Source organism: Schistocerca americana, chromosome 2 (assembly GCF_021461395.2).
Source record: "Schistocerca americana isolate TAMUIC-IGC-003095 chromosome 2, iqSchAmer2.1, whole genome shotgun sequence".
Taxonomy (NCBI): domain Eukaryota; kingdom Metazoa; phylum Arthropoda; class Insecta; order Orthoptera; family Acrididae; genus Schistocerca; species Schistocerca americana.
Window position 1 is genome coordinate 10,907,179 of NC_060120.1, and position 23,204 is coordinate 10,930,382.

At 37.5% G+C, this 23,204-nt stretch overlaps 1 protein-coding gene across 1 annotated transcript in view; it reads left to right on the top strand.

The window, feature by feature from the left end:
• The first annotated feature begins 1,704 nt into the window (after positions 1-1,704).
• Positions 1,705-23,204, top strand: part of LOC124596622 (sodium-independent sulfate anion transporter-like) — a 66,929-nt gene continuing 45,429 nt past the window's right edge. The window contains exons 1-4 of the mRNA XM_047135848.1: positions 1,705-1,890; positions 7,438-7,633; positions 11,221-11,441; positions 22,916-23,093. Coding sequence (XP_046991804.1) covers positions 1,705-1,890; positions 7,438-7,633; positions 11,221-11,441; positions 22,916-23,093 — 781 coding nt within the window. The remainder of the gene's footprint in view (positions 1,891-7,437; positions 7,634-11,220; positions 11,442-22,915; positions 23,094-23,204) is intronic.

Here is a 23,204-nt window from a genome sequence, read left to right on the forward strand (position 1 = left end):
GAGGCTGTTTGCTGATGATGCTGTGATGTATGGAAAGGTGTCATCAGTGAGTGGCTGTAGGAGTATACACGATGACTTACACAGGACTTCTAGTTGGTGTGATCAATGACAGCTTGCTCTAAAGGTATAAAAATGTAAGTTAATGCAGATGACTACGAATATTTGAATACAAAATTAGTAGCATACTGCTTGACACAGTCACGTCAATTACATATGTAGATCTAACATGGCAGAGTAATATGAAATGGGACAGGCATGTAGGGAAGGCATATGGTTGACTTTACATTTTAGGAGAATTTTAGGAAAGAGGAGTTCATCTATAGAGGAGACCGCATGACTCTGACCCATTCTGGAATATGCTCAAGTGCTTGGGATCCCCAACAGGTCAGACTGAAAGAAGGCTCGAAGGCAATTCAGAGGTGATCTGCTGAATTTATTACCGTAGGTCGATCAATACATATTATGAAGACACTTCCTGAAAGCTAATGAGAATACCTGAAGTGATGATGATGATCTTTTCACGAAACACTATTTAGAAGGTTTAGAGAACCAGCATTTGTGGCCAACTGCAGAATGATTCTACTGCCACCTGCTTATATTCTGTGAAAGGAGCACAAAGATGAGAGGAATTAGGCTTTGTAGGGAGGCCTTCACACAGCCGTTTTACCTTACTCTATTTGCGAATGGAACAGGAAAGGAAATGATTTGTAGTGGTGCAAGGTACCCTCTGCCATGCACCATGTGGTTGCTTGTGGAGTATGTATGTACATGTAGACAGATGTAGGTATGGGCATTTTGTGTGGCAAGTTTGTTAAATGCAGAACTTTAACACACACACACACACACACACACACACACACACACACTTACGTTTTTTGTGCATTTCATATTCTCACCAAGTTAGCAGTTTTTCAGCACAGTATATTTGCTGCCTACTGATAATGGTGGCACATGCATCACATAAGCCTCAGTACTTTCCAAACCAATCCTGGCGAGCTGCAAATAAGTGCCTAAAGGGCAATATTTCAAAATGGTTGTGAAATTTGTGTGCAGTACAAGTTTCTTTCTAGCCATATACCAACAACAAACTGCAATTAGGACAATGGGCTTATCCACTGGGAATAAGGAGATTAGCAATTCTGTCATTTGGCTTTGATCAATGAGAATTGTTTCACAAAATCTTAGAACTGGGAATTAGTCTTAACAAAAAAATTTGTACACATAGCATGCACATTTATATGTTTTGGTGTGTGCATTTATAAAGAAAACATTTGACAAGTGTCTCTGCATCAAGCATAATAGCCTGTTATCTGCAAGAATGTTGTTCTGTCTATGAAGGATTTGGTGCTAAGTAATTAACTGGAGTTTAATTTGGGTGTGTGATTACTTTAATCTCTTACAGAACCCTGTATTTTTATGTGAACTGCATTCTGAAAAATTTCAAAATCATAATGCTAAAATCAGTAGAATAGGAAATTAAAATGGTCCATCACTCATTTTCAGTGTAAGGTGTAGTCACCATATATTATAATGCTTCCTCTGTAAGTTTTATGTAAGAGACATATACTGGACATCGTACGGTTATAAACAGTTCCACAACTGTGCAACAGTTGCAACTTTTTGCTTAATGGCAGCAGTTACCATCATAATCATTTTGACTGTACAGTGACTTCACTCGATCCGGAAAACTCCCTACGCCACAGGATGCGCATGCGGCTGAAGAGGGCATTCTCACGGAAGACACTGCTCAAGAGGTTGCCCGTGCTGTCATGGCTACCGCGCTACTCCGTGGAGGATGCCGTGGGAGATCTGGTGGCTGGAATCACTGTTGGACTCACTGTCATCCCCCAGTCGCTCGCCTATGCCAGCATCGCAGGTCTTCCAGCCCAGGTACTGCTGCTGTCCGAGCAACACTGTTCCATCTGAATGTTTTTCTGGCTGTTCTCCTCTAGGTATACATTTCTACATCTCCCCCCATACCAATCAGCCAGTCCTCCCTCCCTCCCTCACCCCCCCCCTTCCCACACCTGTGCACAATGTAAATGCTCTGATCAAAATTTGATACCTTAATGCAGTGGTCCTCAACCTCAGCTTTAGCATCTCATTGGGAGGGGAGGGGAGGGGAGGGGAGGGGAGGGGAGGGGAGGGGAGGGGAGGGGAGGGGAGGGAAGGGTAGTGTGAGAGGGGTGGAGAGTGTGTGCAGGAGGGGAGGAGGGCATTTTCATTCCTCAAGAGCCTGTGAGACGGAAAAGGGGGGCACTGTTGGCATGAAAAGGAGGCTACGGGTAGCAACAGTGATGAATGTTTGTTATTTGAGCTACAAAGAGACACAATGTATGTGAATTTAATCTCCTAAATATTGTTGCAATATTATGTTACAGCTGGATCCAGTATGATTGATTAAAATAATATTTGTGTTAGAAATTAATTAAAAAATCAGATGAAAGTAACTTTAAAAATATGCATATAAATGAGATAATTATTTTAAGGTCAGTTTTATAAGAATAAGTCCTTTAATTTCCATAAGACATTATAATGTCAGCAGGTGTTTTGTCTTTGAGTCATTACACGCCTACAAAGTGGACGAGCTCAGATTCAGGCAAAGCTCCAACAAGGGAATTCCTTGTGTCTCAGTGTATATAGAAAACCCATGTACCCAGGCCTCAAGCCATGTGTCACAAAGAAGTTCCAAGTGAAAGATTCTGGTCCACAGAGTTCAGCTCAAATGCTGTCAGACAACAACAGGCTTTTCAAAGAATTATAACATGTGCAAATAGTGTTATGGGTGCTCAGATCAACAAACTGAGTGGGTGTGGCAGTCAAAATAAACAACACCTGAGGAAGATGATGAGAATTATAAACAAAAAGATATGCCAAGAATTGTTTATCTGCCCAGTCTCTGAAAAGATTGTTAGTCTCCTACAAAAACATGGAAACTAGGGTTTTTGCTGTTATCAACAAGAATAGAAAGTTTTCTTTGTAATGTAAAAGACAGTCCAGTTCTCCAAAAGCAGGTGTGTATCACATTCCATAAGAATGTCACATGTTTTATGCAAGTCAGACTATTAAAGCAGTTGAGGAGAGTTGCAAGGAATATCAAAGAAGCTTCCATTGAGGCGAGACTCAATGGGCTGGACACACAGATGAACAATTCGAAATCCACTAGTTCTAAAAGTTTCCAGTTTCCTCCACGTAGCACTCTGAGCTACAAAAATATAAAAAGCACTTTTCTGCATGCCTGTCCACATAGCTAGACTTCCAAAGAAGTTGTTTAAGTCTTCCACATAAACCCTCCTTTCATTCCACACCTCTCGAGAAGAATTACACATGGAATCACAGCTTGTTCCATGCACCACGACTGCTTCACATGTGGGATGTAAACTTGATTTTCCCGGATGAGGGGATGACTTTAAACTATGAGTCATACTGGAAAGTGCTAGCTGCTTTTTTGTATATTGTCTGAATTGTCAGCAGCTGGAAGATATTTTTCACAGTATATGCTTGACATTATCCCATTGTTGGGGTGATCTACACTGATAGGAAAATAGAAGTAACAAACTTCAAAATGCCACAATCACTTCTTAAAGCATTTATTCAGACTGCCAATTTAAGCAAAACTATGTTGTCATCTTCAGATCTGTAAAGCATAGACAGCGTAAACACAAAAACTGGGTGTAAGATATCTACAAAACATTTTGAACATTATATGAATCCATAACATTCCTCATGCACTATACAAAGCATCTTGTCCATGTGTACACTAATTTGTGTCGCATAATAAACAGACAATCCAAGAACATGAATGGCATAGTATATCGGCATATCAAAGGTAAAACAACCATTATATAAAATATCATACACAATGTACCGAATATACGTGCTCATGTTTGCTTAAAATATGCATACAGACTGAGACTGGGTAGTAAACATGGTAGATATTACAATTGTATAACAGATTGCTAGACTTCCTAAACAAAAATAAAATTCTTGTAAATGCACAGAATGGTTTCAGAAAAGGCAAATCTACAGAAACAGCTCTCTTTAGTTCCCTAAAACTTCTTTACAAAGTTATTGAGAACAAGGAACTGATCTGTGGGTTGTTTCTGGACCTTTCCAAAGCATTTGATCTTAGAAATCATAATCTACTGCTGTTAAAACTGTATAATTATGTCGTCTGTGGTGTTTCCTACAAGTGGTTCAAAACATATTTAACTGATAGGAAACAAAGAGTACAAATTTCTCAGGATGGAAATGTGTACCATTCTGAATATAAAAAAGTTAATTATGGGATGCCCCTGGGCTCCGTATTGGGACCATCGTTATTCTTGTTTTTTATTAACGACCTACCTCAACAGTTTTCAACAGCTAATACCGTATTATTTGCTGATGATACCAGCTTCATCATAAAAGGGAAGAATGATTATGAGATGCAGCAAAAAAATTGACAAAACAGCAGAAGTGGCAGAAAAATGGTTTAAAGATAATTGTCTAGTTGTCAATGACAAGAAAACTGTATGGATGAACTTCAACCATATAAGGAACAAAAATAGGACAAATGTAAAATTCACATTATTGAATAGCCAAATTCAGCAAAAGAATCACATAAAATTTTTAGGATTATGGGTGGATGAACATCTAAGATGGGAAAAACATGTAGAAATGCTTAACAAAAAATTAAGCAAGTACTGTTACATATTAAGAGTGCTTAAAGATTGCTGCAATACCAAAACAGTGTTGAGTTATTATTACGGATACATGCGTAGTCTCCTGAAGTGTGGAATAGTGTTCTGGGGAAATACCTCTTTTGCAAAGCAGTCTTTTAAGCTCCAAAAGAAAGCTTTACAATTAATAAGTGATGCTGCTCACAGAGCACCATGTAGAGGTATCTTTAAGGAATTAAAAATCATGATTTTACCATCTATATTTATATTTGAAAGCATATGCTTCATTAAAAACCATCAAGTTTCAGCTTTGAATTATCAAAGAAGGAACAGATAAGACTTTCATACCGATGTGCACAAAAATCAATATATCAGGACAGTGCTGTTTACAAACCAAAAGTTCTGTACAGTGTATTTCCAGATAGCACCAAAAAAATACATTCAAAAAAGAACTAAAAAATCTACTAATAAACAACAGCTTCTACAGCATTAATGAATACCTGGAATTTTGCTTGAATCTGTATCTACTTCATAACTCTCTAAACAAAAATTCATAATTATCAACCATACCTAGATAAAACCAAACTTCTTTCATCCATGTATGTATGTAATTATGCACCTAGCTTCTGTGCTGTATGTTACTACGCCTAGTTAACTAAAGTACTGGTATTTAATAGTTTTAGTAAAATCAACCAAGGGGTTTCACAAGCTTTTCTTCTATCTGTATGTACGTAAACAGAATAATGTTTTTGTTATAAAGATGTGTTGATACCTATGATAAGTTCTTGTACATGATGTAAATATGTAATATTTTATACTGTTCTTTACTTTGACAAGTCCAATATCATGAATGTGATAATATGGGCACTAAATAAATAAATAAATAAATAAATTAGCCACCAGATGGCACTACAGTAGTAACAAATTGACACTACAGTAGTAACAAATTGAAGCACAGAGTTTCATGTAAAGCCTAGGCACAGATTTAAATCCATATACATGTTTACAATGAAATTATACAGACAATTATCCAAATCATAGAATACATTTTTTTTTCTAATTTTTGATATTTGAAAAGCAACTTCTTAAAATTTTTTGCTGTACAACATTTAAGCTTGTAATTCTTTATTAACCATAAAAGAAAGTACTGCCCATCTATAATTATCATTCAATGTGTTTTAAAGAAGCAAGACATATGGTATGTTCAAACTAAATACATTGATGAACGAGTCATCAAAAGAAGTCTTTATTGTTGACAACTGTTTTTGACAATTGTACCTGTCATCCTCCGCCTTCAAAAAATTTTTGTTGTAAAATGTATTCCATTGTAAGTTTGTACTTCATACCATGTTGTCATTTTGGTGGATAAAATACAACATGTTATACTTAGATTTGTCAAAAATAATAGTATCTACAGTTAGAAAACATCTTGTGCAAATGGTCATGTTCACATACATATCACTCACAGAGGCATGTTATTCTTCCAAATGTATGATATACTGTAAAATTCACATTTGTACATTGATTTACATTTCCTTAACATGTTGCATACTTCGTGGATCCAACTACCCCAAAGCATATAGTCAGAGGTGGAAAGGTTTTATTTTTGACAAATGTATGTTGTCGTTGTTGTCTTCAGTCCTGAGACTGGTTTGATGCAGCTCTCCAGGCAAATACAGTAAAGCTGCATGCCCTCGGGAAAAATTACGGCCGTAGTTTCCCCTTGCTTTCAGCCATTTGCTGCCACACGTTTGTCTGGCCTCTCAACAGATACCCCTCCGTTGTGGTTGCACCTACGGTACGGCTATCTGTATCGCTGAGGCATGCAAGCCTCCCCACCAACGGCAAGGTCTATGGTTCATGGGGGGAGGAAATGTATGTATAAAGTGCTATATTTTATCCACTATAATGACATGAAGTATGAATTCACAAATGAACTACACTTTTTAACAAAAATTTTTTGAGACAGGAAAATGGCAGTTACAACTGTCAAAATCATTTGTCAACAATAAAGACTAATTTATTCAATCTTGGCTATTGAAAATTTTTTCCAAATTAAAACATAGGCAGCTCCTTCGTAGTTCTGAATATTAGAAAATTCAGTCAAGACATCAAAGCACTGCCTCAGGTGTAGAGAACAAAACACAGTACACGAGTTGATAGTTCACGTTAAAACTTCTTTTAAAAAGAAAATTGTATTACATTTATAGAAATGCAACATAAAAACATTTTACAACTGTAATCTCCATTTCTCTATACAAAAATCTGTACTATGCAATATTAACAGTACAATACGAATTCTGTACAATAAAAGCTGCTGATTCTTGATGTCTAGGTGAATTTCATTGAATTATAGACACCACAAAGTACACATAAATAATGGAGTTATCAGTTTACAAAATACTGTGAATTCTTCTCTAGAATAAACATTCTGGTTATCTAGGAGCAATTTTCTGCTGAGAGCAAATGAAATTTTGCATACATTTCAGTTCTGGGGAATGTATCACAGTGAAACTGACTGGTGTAAACTCTTTGCTTACAATGCCATCAGCAGATTTTATTTTATGTGTGCAAATCTGAATTTATACTACACTAAAAGCAGCAGTTATAAACTGAGTCGCTTATTTTCTCTACGAGTTGAAGCCATCCATTTATGACAATTTATTCCCATTTTATAGTTATTTCTTTTTGCATTCTTATTGGCAACTGATGAAGACATTATATTCCACAACAACATGCGCTTGCAGAGCAACCATCATCTTTTCGTATGTTCCAGTATGGGCTGTATGGCTCTTTCATGGGCTGCTTCCTGTACATGTTGTTTGGCAGTTGCAAGGATGTACCCATGGGCCCTTCTGCTGTCATCTCTCTGCTGACATTCCAGTCAGTGCGTGGCATGGGTCCCGAGCATGCTGTGCTTCTTTGCTTCCTCACTGGAGCCATCCAGGTCATCATGGGGATCCTGGGACTTGGTAAGCAGATCTGCTTCATTTTTTCTTTTGATGTTTCATTGCAATGTAAATGCATGAATGATCAGATAGACAGAAATCACAGTAATGTGTCACAAAGGTTAACATTCAAAATATTAAGAAGTATAAACATTGTAACATTTATATCTGACAGTATTCTGTACTGTGCTAACTGCATGACAATCCATGCTGATGCTATAGATTTTGCTCTATTGGACACTGTCACTTTAAGTCACACTCCAACCCTTATTGTGTGCAGACTGTGAATTTATTTATTCAGTTTAGCATAAATTACTATGCTGAGAATTATTTTTCTCTGTCTCCTGTCATTGGAAGCTTCGACCCAACTCCTACTGATCAGATGAGGAACTCTGTGATTCTATTGAGTGTGATTATTCCTGATAATCAACAAGAGGCTATTGGGCTGCATAGTAAACTGAAATTGGTGTGCACTGACAATAGATTGGATTAAAAAGTAACAATTATATTCTTCACAAGGAAACATCTTAAAAGTTACAGTGCCCATTTTTTAATATTGTAGCTATGCACAGTGAAAGGCAGTGCTGCACCTCCCTTTCCCCCTGAAACTGGCTGCGATGACAGACTGATTTTAGTGTCACTTGAGGTCTAGGTTAGGTTGAAAGGTCGGTTGTGACTAGCAAAACCAAGGAATGTGAATGCCAAAGAAAGATTGTGGTAAAAGACTGACTTGTAATATGTTTACTTTTGTACCATATTTAAACACAGTTTCCTATGTTTAATGCACATTTCATCACAAGAACTAAAAATGCAAGATTAATTCAGAAAACATATATCAGATAATGGACAAGACTCCAATTGGTATTTGGATGCATATTATGTACATGATTATAAATAAACTATAAAAAACCTGAAGGGGTGGTGTACTACATAATTTTTATTGCTGAATGGCATAAAATAAAACATTTGTATGATTCCTCCAAATGACATATCTCCCATTAACATTAAAGTACAATAACTTGCACTGTGGTAAGCACAATGAAAGTAGTATAAAGAAGTGTTACTGGTGAAATAATTCAAACAGGAAATGTCTAATAAATCCTCAAGACATGATGATAGAAGAACTATGAGACCAATCGTGCTTGTAACAACTAGAGTAATTGTTTATCATATTCATGCTGTAGCCGATGGATCATGTCACTTATAAGCACCAAGTATTTTGCTGTAAATGGAGGGCTAGTATTCTTCGTGAAACTGCACCTGTTATGGCTCAAGATGCATACTCGCATGGTACTGTTTGTAGTTTCATGTTGCGTAATAGTGGCCAACCTTACAATGCTCAAAGCTGGTGGTCATTGAAGCTAAAGTTCCTTGTCATTAATCTGATTGTTACTTCACATTTTACAGCTACGCATACTATGTCTTTCATACTGCTGAACAGTGTGTAGAACAGACATGCTACACTGGCTCATTTAACACCTTGCAAGTTTTGGAAAGATATCATACCTGTCTTTGGGAAAATAGCAACTCACCTATAATATCTGCAAGAAACATAACCCTCCCAGTGAGAAGGAAAGGTACTGAAAACACAGCTTCCTTATGTGCCAACCATGCAAATAGATCTGTCCATTTAGCAGACAAGGTTTTGAAAATTTGAACCATGGCTCACACACAGTTAATACCATTTGCAATAAATTTGCTGCTCTTGATCTATATGTTTTGCACCAAGGGAAAAATGACCTGAAAAAGCCTAGTTCCTAAGTGTTTTAATTGTCTCCTTCCCCATTCTTTCCTCAAAGTGTAACATTCGCACTCAAAGGTGAAGTCTAAAGAGTTTCCAAATCCTTAATGATATTAATATTCAACTACATAACAATGTTTCTCAGGTAAAATTATTCCTAATCTGTGTTACATTAGTCAGTGACCTTCATCTTAAACATGCTGCATTACACATTTTCTTCTGTGACAAATTGAACTGGAACAGTGATATGGAAATTTCATCAAAATTCTCCGGCAAACATCATTTTAAATTGTCCAAAAGTGCATTATTTGACTACACTGGATTGAAAATTTGTGACAGGCATTCCTACAATGTTTCCTGCTTGAGGTCCTGCTAAAAACATAGGAAACATGGTATGAGGTGTAAGAACACATCTGGTTGTTTGTCTCTATAGAAATGAGGGATGTCTGAGAGATAGACTGAAATTTTAATGGATCCCTGGAGGCTTGTAACATTCAGTTTACCAGTTTTTGTCAACTACATGTACCAAAGTCGTCCCTGCTTCTTCAAATGTGAGACCATAACATTCACCAGTCCTAGAGGAAAGCTTCCTTGGCAACAGAGATAAAACTATGTGCATCTCTTACAAAAAGCATGACAATGTAAGTATGAGAAAATTTTAGACCTCATTTGATGTGAAAAATGCCTTCTAAATAGACACACAGAAGAGCTATTAGTAAAATTTTAAATATTTTTTGTTTAGTGATCTCTCATGGAAGGAACTTCTGAATCAATCATTGTGTTCAGCAGAGAATGATTAAAAGTGAGACATTTGAAACAGAACTGAGGCATATTTAACCCCTGAAACATGCTACACTTTGTAAATGGTTTCTCTTGGCATGCTAGACAAAAAAATTCACACTGAACGTCAAACATCTGCATTCACAACCTGTAACAGACCCTTATAATTTGAATTTTTTTCAAAAGAAACCACATTTGTATTTGTCTATTATATCTTCACCAGTGGCCATTCTAATGATGGAACCTTTTCTCAGAACTACTTCACTATATGACTATAAAGAATTTGTGTAACATCCATCCACTTCATGTGATGTGGGCTACTTTTTCAGTTTTTATCATATTTTCGCTTTACTTTAGCTTCAGTTTTATGATGTAGTGCAATTTCATGTTTTGGACTTTTTCTCATGTATATGTATGTCTGGAAATGTGTGTGGAAAACATGCATGAAACACATGAGCTACCAAAAAATACTCTGTATTTCTCCAAAGCTCTGTATGTTTCACCTCATTCATCTAGTAGGAGTGTGTATGTTAACACAAAAACAAAACAAATACCTCAGGTAAAATTTCATTATTGGGACTTAATGTCAGATACAAACATGTCCTTGTTGTTGTTTCTTCTAGATTGAACAGTTGGGAATTTGAAAAGTGTGTAGTCACAAAACCAGCACAATTTTTAGAAAATATGGAGGCGACACTACCACTAACATACTTCTCTGTGCCTGTACCCTATCATAGATCAATTTGACTATAGACTTCAATAACAAAATGATTCCAGCCATCTGGAAAGATTATGAACTCATAATAAATTCACCCTTTGCAAAGAAAAGTGTCTAATAAGTGTGAATAAAGAAAGCTTTTCAGAATTAGATGGCTGAACAATAAAATAATATCCCATTGAACAGTGCTATACAGAATTACATTTTTATCTTCTCATAGGCAGCTGAGATGTAAGGGTAACAAAGATATTGTGCTATAACAATATAACATAAATAATATAGTAAAATATGTAACATTCACCCATCCTTAATATGAAAACAGAATTCTGGATCAGCAGTGGATTAAAACATTCTTTCATTTTATTTTTGTAGGTTTCCTGATTGACTTCATATCTGGTCCAGTGTCATCAGGTTTTACATCAGCAGCTGCTCTCATGATTGTAACTTCTCAGATGAAGGATTTGTTGGGAATCACAGCAGAAGGCAATACTTTCATCGAAGTATGGGGAAGTCTTTTCCAGAACATGCATAACACAAAACTCTATGATAGTATTTTGGGTGCTGTCTGCATTGTTGTGCTGTTATTGATGAGGGTGAGTTGTTACCTTGTGATTAAGTAACAGGAATTGTAGTGTGATTCTGCTGTTGGAAAACCTCAGACTATTATTTTAACTTATTCGGTGTTGGTTCTCTATGAAATGCAATTTTTTGCCTTGTTTCACAGAACTTCATTATTTTTGTATGACTTTGGTTTTGGGTTGTAGGCCATTTACCAGAATCAGTTGTGTACTGGAAAGCCCCCCAGATTAGCCGAGGGCGCTGATGCGCTTCTTCCTGGACTTGGGTAGGTGCACTGGCCCTGGATCGAATCCAACTGGCGGATTAATGATGAGGGTCATTGTACCAGCCAGCCTGGATGTGGTTTAGGTGAATACTGGGCTGGTCCCCATGTCCCGCCTCAGTTACACAACTCGCAGACATTTGAAAAAATGCTCGCACTATTTCATGGCTTACCCTAGGCGCAGACAGCTGGGGTACACTAATTCCATCCCGGGGGGGTACAGGGTGGCGACGGGAAAGGCATTTGGCCACCTCTGACTCAAACATCACTAAATCCATAGTAATTAGGCCGACCCCGCGTTGAAGTGGAACAAAGGCCCAAAGAAAATGATGAATGAGTTGTGTACTGGAAAATGGACTTCCCAACTAAAACTTAGGTAGTAAAAAAATAATGAAGTTTTAAATACAAACATTTATACTATAGCCCAAATGTGTCTCACCACTGGAAAAATGCTAAGAGATGAGTGAAAAAATAATTCTCTATGTCATGTGAAAGCAATTTTCCTATAATTTGAATACAAAAATAAGTAAGAAGTAAATTTATTTCATATTTATTTCATATTTATATTAGATAATTTGGTATAATAGCTAAAATCAGAATTGTCAGCTGCGACAGGCAGAAGACATGCTTCGTTGGTGCTGCACATTTTGGTGATTTTGACCGAGACAAATTCACACTGCAATATTGTTCTTTGGCACACCAGTATAGAAGTGTGCACAGAATCAGCCAAGTAAAAAAATCTGTGCAATATGCACGTTTATTTACATATAAAAGCCAACTACAGAATTTTTCTTTGTGTGAGACCGTGTGTTAGGCTGCAGTCAGTGAATTCCATTGCTGACTGACATCAGCTACAGATGGCCAATCTTCTCAAATCAGTATGCCACTACATGTGTGGTCACACAATAGACAATCTTATCTCCCGAACGAATAGGCTTTGGATGACAATTTGTGTAATTCAAATCAGTTTGTTTTCTTCAGTCAAATTGACCAACATTCTTGCACACAAAATATGGAACAAGAGAAACTGACAAGTTTAGTCCAAGAAAGAGTGAGTTTATGCCACCCTGAGGATGAAAATATCGTAATCAGGTTATAGTTCATAATCTGTGGACTGAAACAGTAGATTTATTTAAAATCTCAAATATGCAAAATCTTTATTGGAAATTTTAGGCATAGTTTATAAACTCAAAAATAATTTGTTCAAGTAAAAAGGGTGGCATATCGTTGGAAAATTATCATTACTGCTTACTGGGTTTTATGCCAGTAGGGTAGTGATTCTGTTAATATGAAGTGGTTTGCAAATGTGGTGTACAGTACGTATTTCGAATTTTAAGCACATTAGTTTTACAGAATATCTTATCCTACAGTTTGTGCTTGTCTTTCACTTGTGTGCTTAATGGCAGTCATTGAAGGTTAATTGATGGACTTCTGCACACCTTAAATAAATACAGTGAAACAGAGTGTTTATAAGTTACTTTTCAAGGTCACCATGAATTGTCTTGAGTGTGTAACAGAAAGTTTCTCCCTTCATCTCATATATTCATAAAACTTGTCTTTTTATTCTGAGGGCTAAGGACAGAGTGTATAATACTAGCGGCATTCTTTATGAGTCAGGAAAGATCATTCACATGCATTCAGCGTCTCTTTAATACAGAAGCCACTATGCAGCACTAGTATAGTGCAGAGGTGCTGTAGTGTCAACCCCACCCTAATAGGTTAAAATCTAATCTACTTCATACATAGAACAGATTCTGATCTAATCTAACCTGACCTCCTTGACCCTGCCAAAAACTGATGAAGGAGATTGGACACACTTTGACCACTCAGTTGGCCAATGTTATTGGCCAACCTCTGGGGACAGTGTCTGACAGCCATTGTTGGTGCCACTGTGAAAGCAGACTAAAAGATTCATGCAGCCGATTTGAAGTTCTAGATTCGTATATTTGACTGTTCGTGTTGCTTCTGCATAAGCTTTCATCAATTACATCAGTGCCCATTTGTATTGTGATATATTGTCAAATTTCCAGCATTCGTGAGTGCTGCGATAAACCCACACTGCTATTGTCAATTACAGGCTTAAACTTAATTGTGCTCCTTTAAAATTTTTGAGTAGAGTAGACCTACCCTCGTTCCAAAAATCTTTCTCTAATTTCATTGTACAATTACATTAGAAATAGATTATTTCCAAGAATTTTTGGACTCTTAAAGAGCTATATTTTCGTAAGTTACTGGCATTAAGTATTTTGGGCACATAATTTATTTTGTAGCAAATCAGTGTTTGTGGTTCACAGTCCTTCAGAATAAATCATCCCTGAAATTCATTGAATGCCAATGCAAATAAACGTGCATTTTCAAGAATTTTTGGAAGCCACCATTGTCCTTTGCATAATCTACAAGCAATTTATAATAAATTGGCATTTCTGATTTAGTTACTGTAGCAGATATTTTGTGTTACATCTAGTTTTCCCCTAAGGAGGAGTAACCCTGCATATTATCTGCATTTATCGTAAATTAACTCTGGTTTTGAGTTTGCTAACAACTATAACAACCTCAAAACATTTTAGGAAACCAATTGTTTTTACCACAGGTTTTTGTGTTGCCTTAATAGAAATCTCGTTATGTATATTTGCTTCAATTCTTACAGGAAATTAGCAACTTTTTAGCTCAACAGATTAAAAGATAATCAGCAGGATTAATTTAAAGGTATTTGTTCACTGTCTTGCAATACACTGCACCAGCCAAATGGCAGCCCCACTGTAAATGCTGTTCACGAACATGGGATGAATTGGTTGATCTTTGTAACCAGCTGGATATTGCCCTGCCTACTATCAAACAATTGGCAGTTGCTGTGAACCAGTGTGTTGGAAGAGCTCCCGAGAGTCACATACATGTGATACTGGTACCAGAGGTACCTCATGTACTATCCTCTCCTGTGGATCCTCTCTCCTCTGCAGGAAGTACAGGATCTGTCATTACTCGTCCACCTGATTGTCAGTGGCATGTCTAATGGTAGATCTAGTCATCCTGAACAGGATGGGCAGGGACCAAGGAGGAATTTAAGTGATGTACCAGTCCCTCTAACCAACTAGTTTGACGTGCTGTCTCTCACTGAAACTGAGCCAGTTGGACTGACTTTACCTGTTTTGTCCAGTGTCAAGAGGAGGTAAACACAACAGAATAGGGGGCTATCAATTGCAGGTAGTACAACTGTACTGTGAATGTTGGTACCCCTTGTGGAAATGGCGGCAAGGGACAGGAAAGGACATGAGGTGCACTCAGTGTGTATGCATGGGGGCATTATTCAACATACAAGCAGCCATTGAGGGAACAGGGTACAACCAACTGCAGATTGTGGCACACATTGCAACGAATGATGCCTGTCGTCTGCGCTCTGAGGTCATACTTGGGTCATTCCAGCTACTGGCAGAGAAGGTTGAGAACACCAGCCTTGCGCATGGAGATTCAATGAAGCTCACAATTTTCAGCATTGTATCCAGAAGTGGTCATGGCCCTTTGTTTCTGAGTCAAGAGGAAGGACTGAACCAGAGACTTTGAAAATTCTGTGGCAAGTTAAGCTGTGACTCCCTGGATTTGCACCATAGACTTGAGAATTGTAGGGTCCCCCTAAGCAGGTCAGATGTGTGCAACGCATCAGTGCCTGCTATTCAGTTAGCTAACTGTGTGTGGGGTGCACACAAGGTTTTTTTTTTTAGATTATGTGACTCTCCATCAAATCCAGGTAAATGTAGCTACCGGAAGCCCAGAATGAAAGAAATACCTCTCACAGGCAAGATTATTAAAATCTTAATGGTAAACTGACAAAGTATTCATAAAGTGCCAGAGTTTGATGTGCTCATGAAATTCATTGGAGCTCCCATAATAGTACTTACAGGAAGCTGGTTGAAACATAAAATTGATAGTAGTGAGATTTTTGGAGAAAATTTAAGTATATATTGAAAGGATAGGCAAATGGGAAATGGAGATGGTGTACTAGTCGCAGTAGACAAAAAGCTGCAAGTGAGATTTTTTGGGCAAGACTTAGTACCAGAGGTATGCATAAAATGATAATTGGATCCTTCTATTGGCCGCCAGACTCATCTCCTGATATAACTGAAAAGTTACTTGTGTGTAAGTTCCCCAATTATACTGTAATCATCGGTGGAGATTTTAATCATCCAAAAATGAACTGGGAAATTATAGCTTTGTAAGTGGCGGGAATGATAAGACATCCTGTGAAAAGTTACTAAATACCTTCTCTGAAGACTGCTGAGGATAGATACTTAGGAACCCCACTCCTGATGGAAATATAGTGGATCTAATGGCAACAAATAGACCTGACCTCTTTGAGGATGCCCACATTGAAACTGATATCAGTGACCAAGACACAGTTGTGGCAATAATGATAACCAAAGTACAAAGGACAACTAAAACAAGCAGAAGTTCAATAAAGCAGATAAAAAATCAGTAGTGTCATATCTCAGTGAGGAACTTGAAACTTTCAGCACGACACAGGAGCATGTAGAGGAACTATGGTTCAAGTTTAAGAGAATAATTGAACATGCATTGGATAGATATGTATCCAGTGGAATGGGCCATAATGGAAGGGAACATCCAAGATTTACAGTCACTGTAAATAAACTTCTAAAGAAACAGAGATTACTGCATAATATGTGTAAAACAAAAGGCTATAGATAAAGAAATACTGAATGAAACACAATAAGCTGTCAAGAGAGCAATGTGTGATGCTTTCAATGACTACCATAGCAGAATTTTGTCAAATGATCTTCCACAGCACTCAAAGAAATCCTGGTATAGACTGTTAGTGGCACCAAAGTTAGTATCCATTCCCTAGTGAGCGAAACAGAAACTGAAATTGAGGCTAGCAAAGCAAAAGCTGAAATGCTTAAGTCTGTTTTCAAAAATTCCTTTACAAAGTAAAACCCAGGAGAATTTCCCAAATTTAATACTTGTACCACTGAAAAGAAGAGTGAAAAAAGTATTAGTGTTAGTGGTGTCGAGAAACAGCTTAAATCACTAAAATTGAACAACGCTCCAGGGTCCAGTGGAATCCCTATCAGATTCTATACTGTATTTGCAGCTGAATTAGCCCCTCTCCTATCTATAATCTATGGTAGATACTCTGAACAAAAAATCATGCCCAGTCCTTGGAGGAAAGCACAGATCACACTAGTCTACAAGACAGATAGCAAAAGTGATCGACAAAACTACCGTCCGATATCCTCGACATCAATTTCTTACGGAATCTTAGGACATATACTGAGCTCAAACATAATGAGGTATCATGAACAGAATTACCTCCTCAATGCCAAGCAGCATGGTTTTCGAAAACATAGATCATGTGAAACCCGACTTGCACTTTTCTCACATGACATACTGAAAGCTTTGGATCAATGCAATTAGGTTGATGCAGTATTTCTTGATTTCTGAAAAAGCATTTGACTCAGAATCACACCTATGCTTATTGTGAAAAGTATCATCATATGGGGTATTACCTGAAACATGTGAGTGGATTGAGGACTTCTTGGTGGGGAGGACACACTGTATTATGATGGATGGAGAGTCATTGTCAGCTGTAGAAATAACTTGGGTGTGCACCAGGGAAGTGTTTGGGACCCTAGCTGTTCATGTTTTGTATTAGTGACCATGCAAACAATATTAATAGTAACATCAGGCATTTTGCAGGTGATGGAATTACCTACAATGAAGTACTATCTGAAAGAAGCTGCATAAATATTCAGTCAGATCTTAATAAGATTTCAAAGTGGTGCAAAGATTGAAAACTTGCTCTCAATGTTCAGAAATGTGCACTTCACAAAATGAAAAAACATAGTATCCAATGACTGTAACATCAATAAGTGATTGTTGAAACCAACCAACTCATACAAGTACGTGGGTGTAACACCTTCTTAGGATATGAAATGGAATGATCACACAGACTCAGTCATGGGTAAAGCAGGTGGTAGACTTCAGTTTATTGGTAGAATACTGGGGAAATGCAATCAGTCTACAATGGAGCTTGCTTACAAATCACTCATGCAACTGGTTCTAGAAAACTGCTCAAGCGCAGGACCAGTACCAAATAGGACTAAAAGGGGATATTGAATGAATACAGAGAAGGGCAGTACAAAAGGTCACAGGTTTGTTTAATACATGGGAGAGTATCATACTGATACTGAAGGAACTGAACTGGCAGACTCTTGAAGACAGATGTAAACTGTCTTGAGAAAGTCTGTTAACATAGTTTCAAGAACTTGCTTTAAATGATGACTCTAGGAATATACTACAATCTCCTACATATCACTCACATAGGGATCATGTGGATGGTAATATTCTTTAACACATTGACTGCCACGTGACTTAAATATAACTCACAGGAAGTGTTCTCTTCGGGCCATGTGAAGTAAATATAATTCACGGACATTTTTCCATTTAAAGCTTTGTGGTGCAATTGTAACTCACAGGAGCGTACTGTGACTCAGTGTTATAGTAGGTTATGGCCCCAGTAACAAATCATGTTCATGGTTTACAGTTTTCAAGAGCTGAAGAGTAGTTATTGACATTTGAATTTGTGAGTTATATATAACTCACATGGCTCAGTCGTATTGGACTTTTCTTCTTTTTATTATTTAGTTTGACATATTACTTACACAGCAGATTGCAAATCACATACAGTTTTATTTACATTCTTCAACTCTAACTGCAACAACAATGAAACTGAAAAATTTGGGTCATTTCACTTTGTTTCTCTAACACCTGTAAGCACCATACAAGGCTCATTGTAAACCTTTGTTTACTCAACAAAAAATCATGACAGTAATAAACCTATATATTTATTATGTTTTAATCTGCACAAAAAAGAACTTACCTAAAGTAAAACGCAGAGCAAATATACATTGTTACAGCACTAGGACAAACAGCTCTATCTATACGCCCTACCACAGACTGTCAAAATCAGTTAACAGTTATGAACTTATGGGCCACAAATTATTTAACAAACTTCCACAAGGTATACAAAATTTACCAGAGCAACAATACAAACAAACACTTTATGACTGGTTAGTTGTAAACCCATTCTACAATGTAAAGGATTTCATGACCTGTGATATTAAACTGTAAAGTTCTTAACAATTCTGTCCTTCTATAGCATGGACTGTACTGTATTGTATTATATGTATGACTTTGTCTATTGCTGTAATGGCTTAAAGTCAATACAATTATTATTATTATTATTATTACTGTGTTTTATGAAAAAATACTCTATGCAAAAATGAGTCACAAGTCTTACATTGCCATGCAGTTTGTTTGCATTTCTTGACAGCTTGCTCTAGTCCAAATTCATTGTTCATTTTTTCGTAGCACACTGTACACCTATGACTGGCTGCTCCCACGTACAAATTACATGTGCAAATTAGTTTGCTGAGTCACATATTCTAAAATTTCATCAGTTACAAAATATTCAAAGAAATCATATGGTGTCTTGCCTTTGAGAGTTAGTGCAACAGAAGCATTTACACCAGAACGGGAATGAATAAATATAAAGTTTTTCATATTTTTATACGTAACGGGCCCCCAGACAATCTCTTTAGAATTTGTTCTAAGTGTGTCATCTTCATCTTCACAACTTTCTGATATTACACTTACTTCAATTGAAGCTGAATCTTCTGCAATAGTTATGGCACTAACATGGTTAGAGATGCTTTGTTGCCTGGTTTTTACAGCTGTGTAGTCTGGTTATTTGACTGAATGTGGACATAAAACTCTTCTTCCTACCTTCACTGATGTGATTCTATCATCAGAACTACCCGTTTTGCTTCCAGTCTCCTCTGGTAAAAATTTGTCTGAGCTATCACCAAATAAAGACACAGAATCTTCATCATTTATGTCCATTACTTCAACTAAAAGCTGCTGTAGATGCCTTTGTTCATCTTCATAACTTCTATGACACATTTTCTTCTGCCACAATATCACTTTGTTACGCAGCAAACAACATGAATAAAGACCATAGGAACAATGCAGGAAAGCATTAATGGAACTGTACACACATAATGCTGTGGAATGAAAAACTGACAGGAGTACATACCTAAAATTATTAGTGACATAGCAAATGACACACCTGGTACCTTCACTCTGGGGCCATGTGAATCATTTGTAACTCACATAAAAGAAATTAAAAAAAGGTTCAAAAATGCCATATTTTCACTTTATTTGTACTTATCAAGTTTACTTGAAGCAAACTAAAGCAGGATATTGAAAAAAAGTAAATGGCCCCAAGAGGTCGGTAACCAAACTATACCATGGCAGGCAATGTGTTAAAAATGTTTTTATTAAATAGCATAAGATGACAATACTTTCATTTTGCATGTAAAAAAGAAATGTAGCCTTATTAACAATAGTATCACAGAGTTGCAGATACCATTCAAAATTTTCAGAAAAGTTCTGGTTGAGAATTATGAATTGTTTAGGAATAAAGGGGATGACTGACTGAAAGACAGAAGTGCTGCATCATCAATAGGCACACAAACAAACCCTAAAGAGCTTGTCTAGCTTTCGGAATACACTTCCTTTTCAAGCTTGTAGGAAAAAAAAAAAAAAAAAAAAAAAAACACACACACACACACACACACACACACACACACACACACACACACACACCTGTCTCCCTATATTGTGCTCAGCCAACTGTCAGCTCTTTCCTGGCCCACAATGAGTGTTCTGGTGAGGGGTGAGGGTGTGGGGTGCAGTGAGGGATGGAGAGTGGCGGAAGGCAGGGAGGGGGTTGTGGAGAAGTGTCTAGCAGCTCATGGGAAAGTGGGGAGCTGTGAGCTGTCTGTGGGCTAGATAGGGTTGCGGGTAGAGGGGACAGGTGACAGATGGCTAGGTACGTGATTTCATAGGCTAGGACACATGCCCAGCCGTCTGACACCTGCCCCCTCTACCTGCACTCCTAGCTAACCCACAGACAACTCCCCATTCTCCCACAAGCTGCTATATGCTTCCCACCAACCCATCCCTCCTTCCATCCCTCACCTCACCCCACCCTAAACCACACCCCCACCCTCCACAATATACTCACCATGGGCCAGAAATGAACTTCCAGTTAACTGAGCACAATGCAACGAGCCAGGAATCTGTTTGTGTTTGTGTGTGTGTGTGTGTGTGTGTGTGTGTGTGTGTGTGAGAGAGAGATTGTGTGTGTGTGTGTGTGTGTGTGTGTGAGAGAGAGAGAGAGAGAGAAGAGAGAGAGAGAGAGAGAGAGAGAGAGAGAGAGAGAGAGAGAGAGTGAGTGAGTGAGTGTTTGTGTGCACGTTTTTCCCACTAGCGTGAAAAAGGAAGTGCACTCCGAAAGTTAGCCAAGCTCTGTACCTTTTGCTTGATTTGATTTGATTTATTTCATGTTCCATAGGTCAAACTGTGTTGGGTTCACAAGGATGTGGAACGAGTCAGTTTTTTACAAATACAATATGATAATGAATAATAATAATGAGCGTATGGCATTGGTGGCCAGGACAGCCCTCGCGGGGCGGTTCGGCCGCTGCTCCACAAGTTCTTTAAGGCCACTACGGCGACTTGCAAGTGAATGAGGATGAAATGATGATGAAAGACACACAACACCCAGTCATCTCGAGGCAGAGAAAATCCCTGACCCCACCGGGAATCGAACTCGGGACCCCGTGCCGCGGGAAGTGAGAACGCTACCGCAAGACCACGAGCCGCACACTACAATATGATAATCTTATAGCATGTACAGACATTTGAGTACATAATTATATAAAAATTTATACAGTGAATTCTTTGAGCAGCAATACAGTAAAAAGAAAATACATTAAAGCACTACAGAAAACAGATACAGAGCACACACAGATACAGAGCTCAAGTTAAATAACATTATTAGTGGCATTACGTCAACTTGTATTATATAATATTAAAATTTTACAATTTATTTGGTTAAAAATTCATCTAGACTGTAAAAAGCTTTTTATAACAGAAATATTTTTAGTGCTTTCTTAAACTTACGCTTGTTGTGAATCTCTGTCTTTATTTCAGAAGGAAGAGCATTGAAGAATTTTGTTCCAGTGTAGTGGACACCCTTTTGTGCCAAGCTCAAATATCTATGCTTGCTGTGTATGTCATTCTTCCTCTGTGTGTTATGCTCATGATAATTACTGTTTGGTTGAAATATCTCTATATTTTTAGAAACAAAACACATGAGAGAAAAAATGTATTGGCATGTAGTTGTGTATATTTTTTAAGTTTTCGAAAGTTATTTCTACACGAGCCTCTTGGGCGCACTCCACATGTATTTCTTAAAGCTCGCTTCTGTGCAATGAACACTTTCCTTGATAATGGCTGGTTGCCCCCAATAATAATGCCATATTCAATGGGTGAGTGAAAATAGCCATAGTATGCCACTTTTGCAGTGTTAGGTTCAACACATGTAGTGACAACCCGTAAAGCATATGTAGCTGAGCTGAGCCTCTTACAGAGATCTATAATATGTGAAGACCAGTTCATTTTCTTGTCAAAGTGCACTCCAAGAAATTTCATAGTTTCCATTCTTTCTATTGGCTGATTACCACATGTCACACTTATCTCTCTCTCTTTTTCTGTTTTTGTACAGAACTGAATAAAACTGGTCTTACTGGAATTTAATGAGAGACCATTCACCTTGAACCAATTAACCACATCTGAGAGTATGTGATTAATGAGTTCCTCAAGATTACTGTCTGTTTTATTGCTCATAAAAATGTGTACCTATCGATGATGCACAGCTTCTCCCTTTTGGTGAGTCATCTCCTTTATTCCTAAATAATTCACATATTCAGAAAACATATTTTTCCCCCACTAATAACAATGCAGCACAGTTTTCTGCTCAGAAAACTATTGCTTTCAGTTCATCAAATAATACTTGCCACATTTACTTTAAACTAATGAGAAAATCACTGCTAAATGATCTTCAACCATCCTGAAGTACATGCTGCAGACAGACATGGGAGAATGACTGTCCAGGCTGCAGTGTCTCATGGCACACTGCCAGTGGTGCACTGCCCCTTGCCATTGCAATGACGTTTTTATTGTGCACACTGTTACAGAAGGCATCTGAACAAAGCATAAGGCAGGATGTAGATGAACAAACTGAACTCTTAGATTCTTATTTTAGTGCTTTACAGTAATTGCATTCATAGACAAATTTGGTTGTTACAGGTATTGGCGAATTTTAAAATAGGACCAAAAGAAGATGAAAAGAAGACAACTACCCATAGGATTCTAAATAAAGCTATTTGGCTTGTTGGGACTTCTCGCAATGCTATCCTAGTGATTATATGTGGTGTCATAGGATATCAGCTATCACTCTCAGGAGATGCACCTCTTAACTTAATAGGTTTGTTTCTAAATTCATTAATCATTTAGAAACTTTGTGAAACAAGAAAACTTGCTACTCAGTTCTGCAGCACTAATAAAACTGCATATGACTTAGACTAATATGTGAATT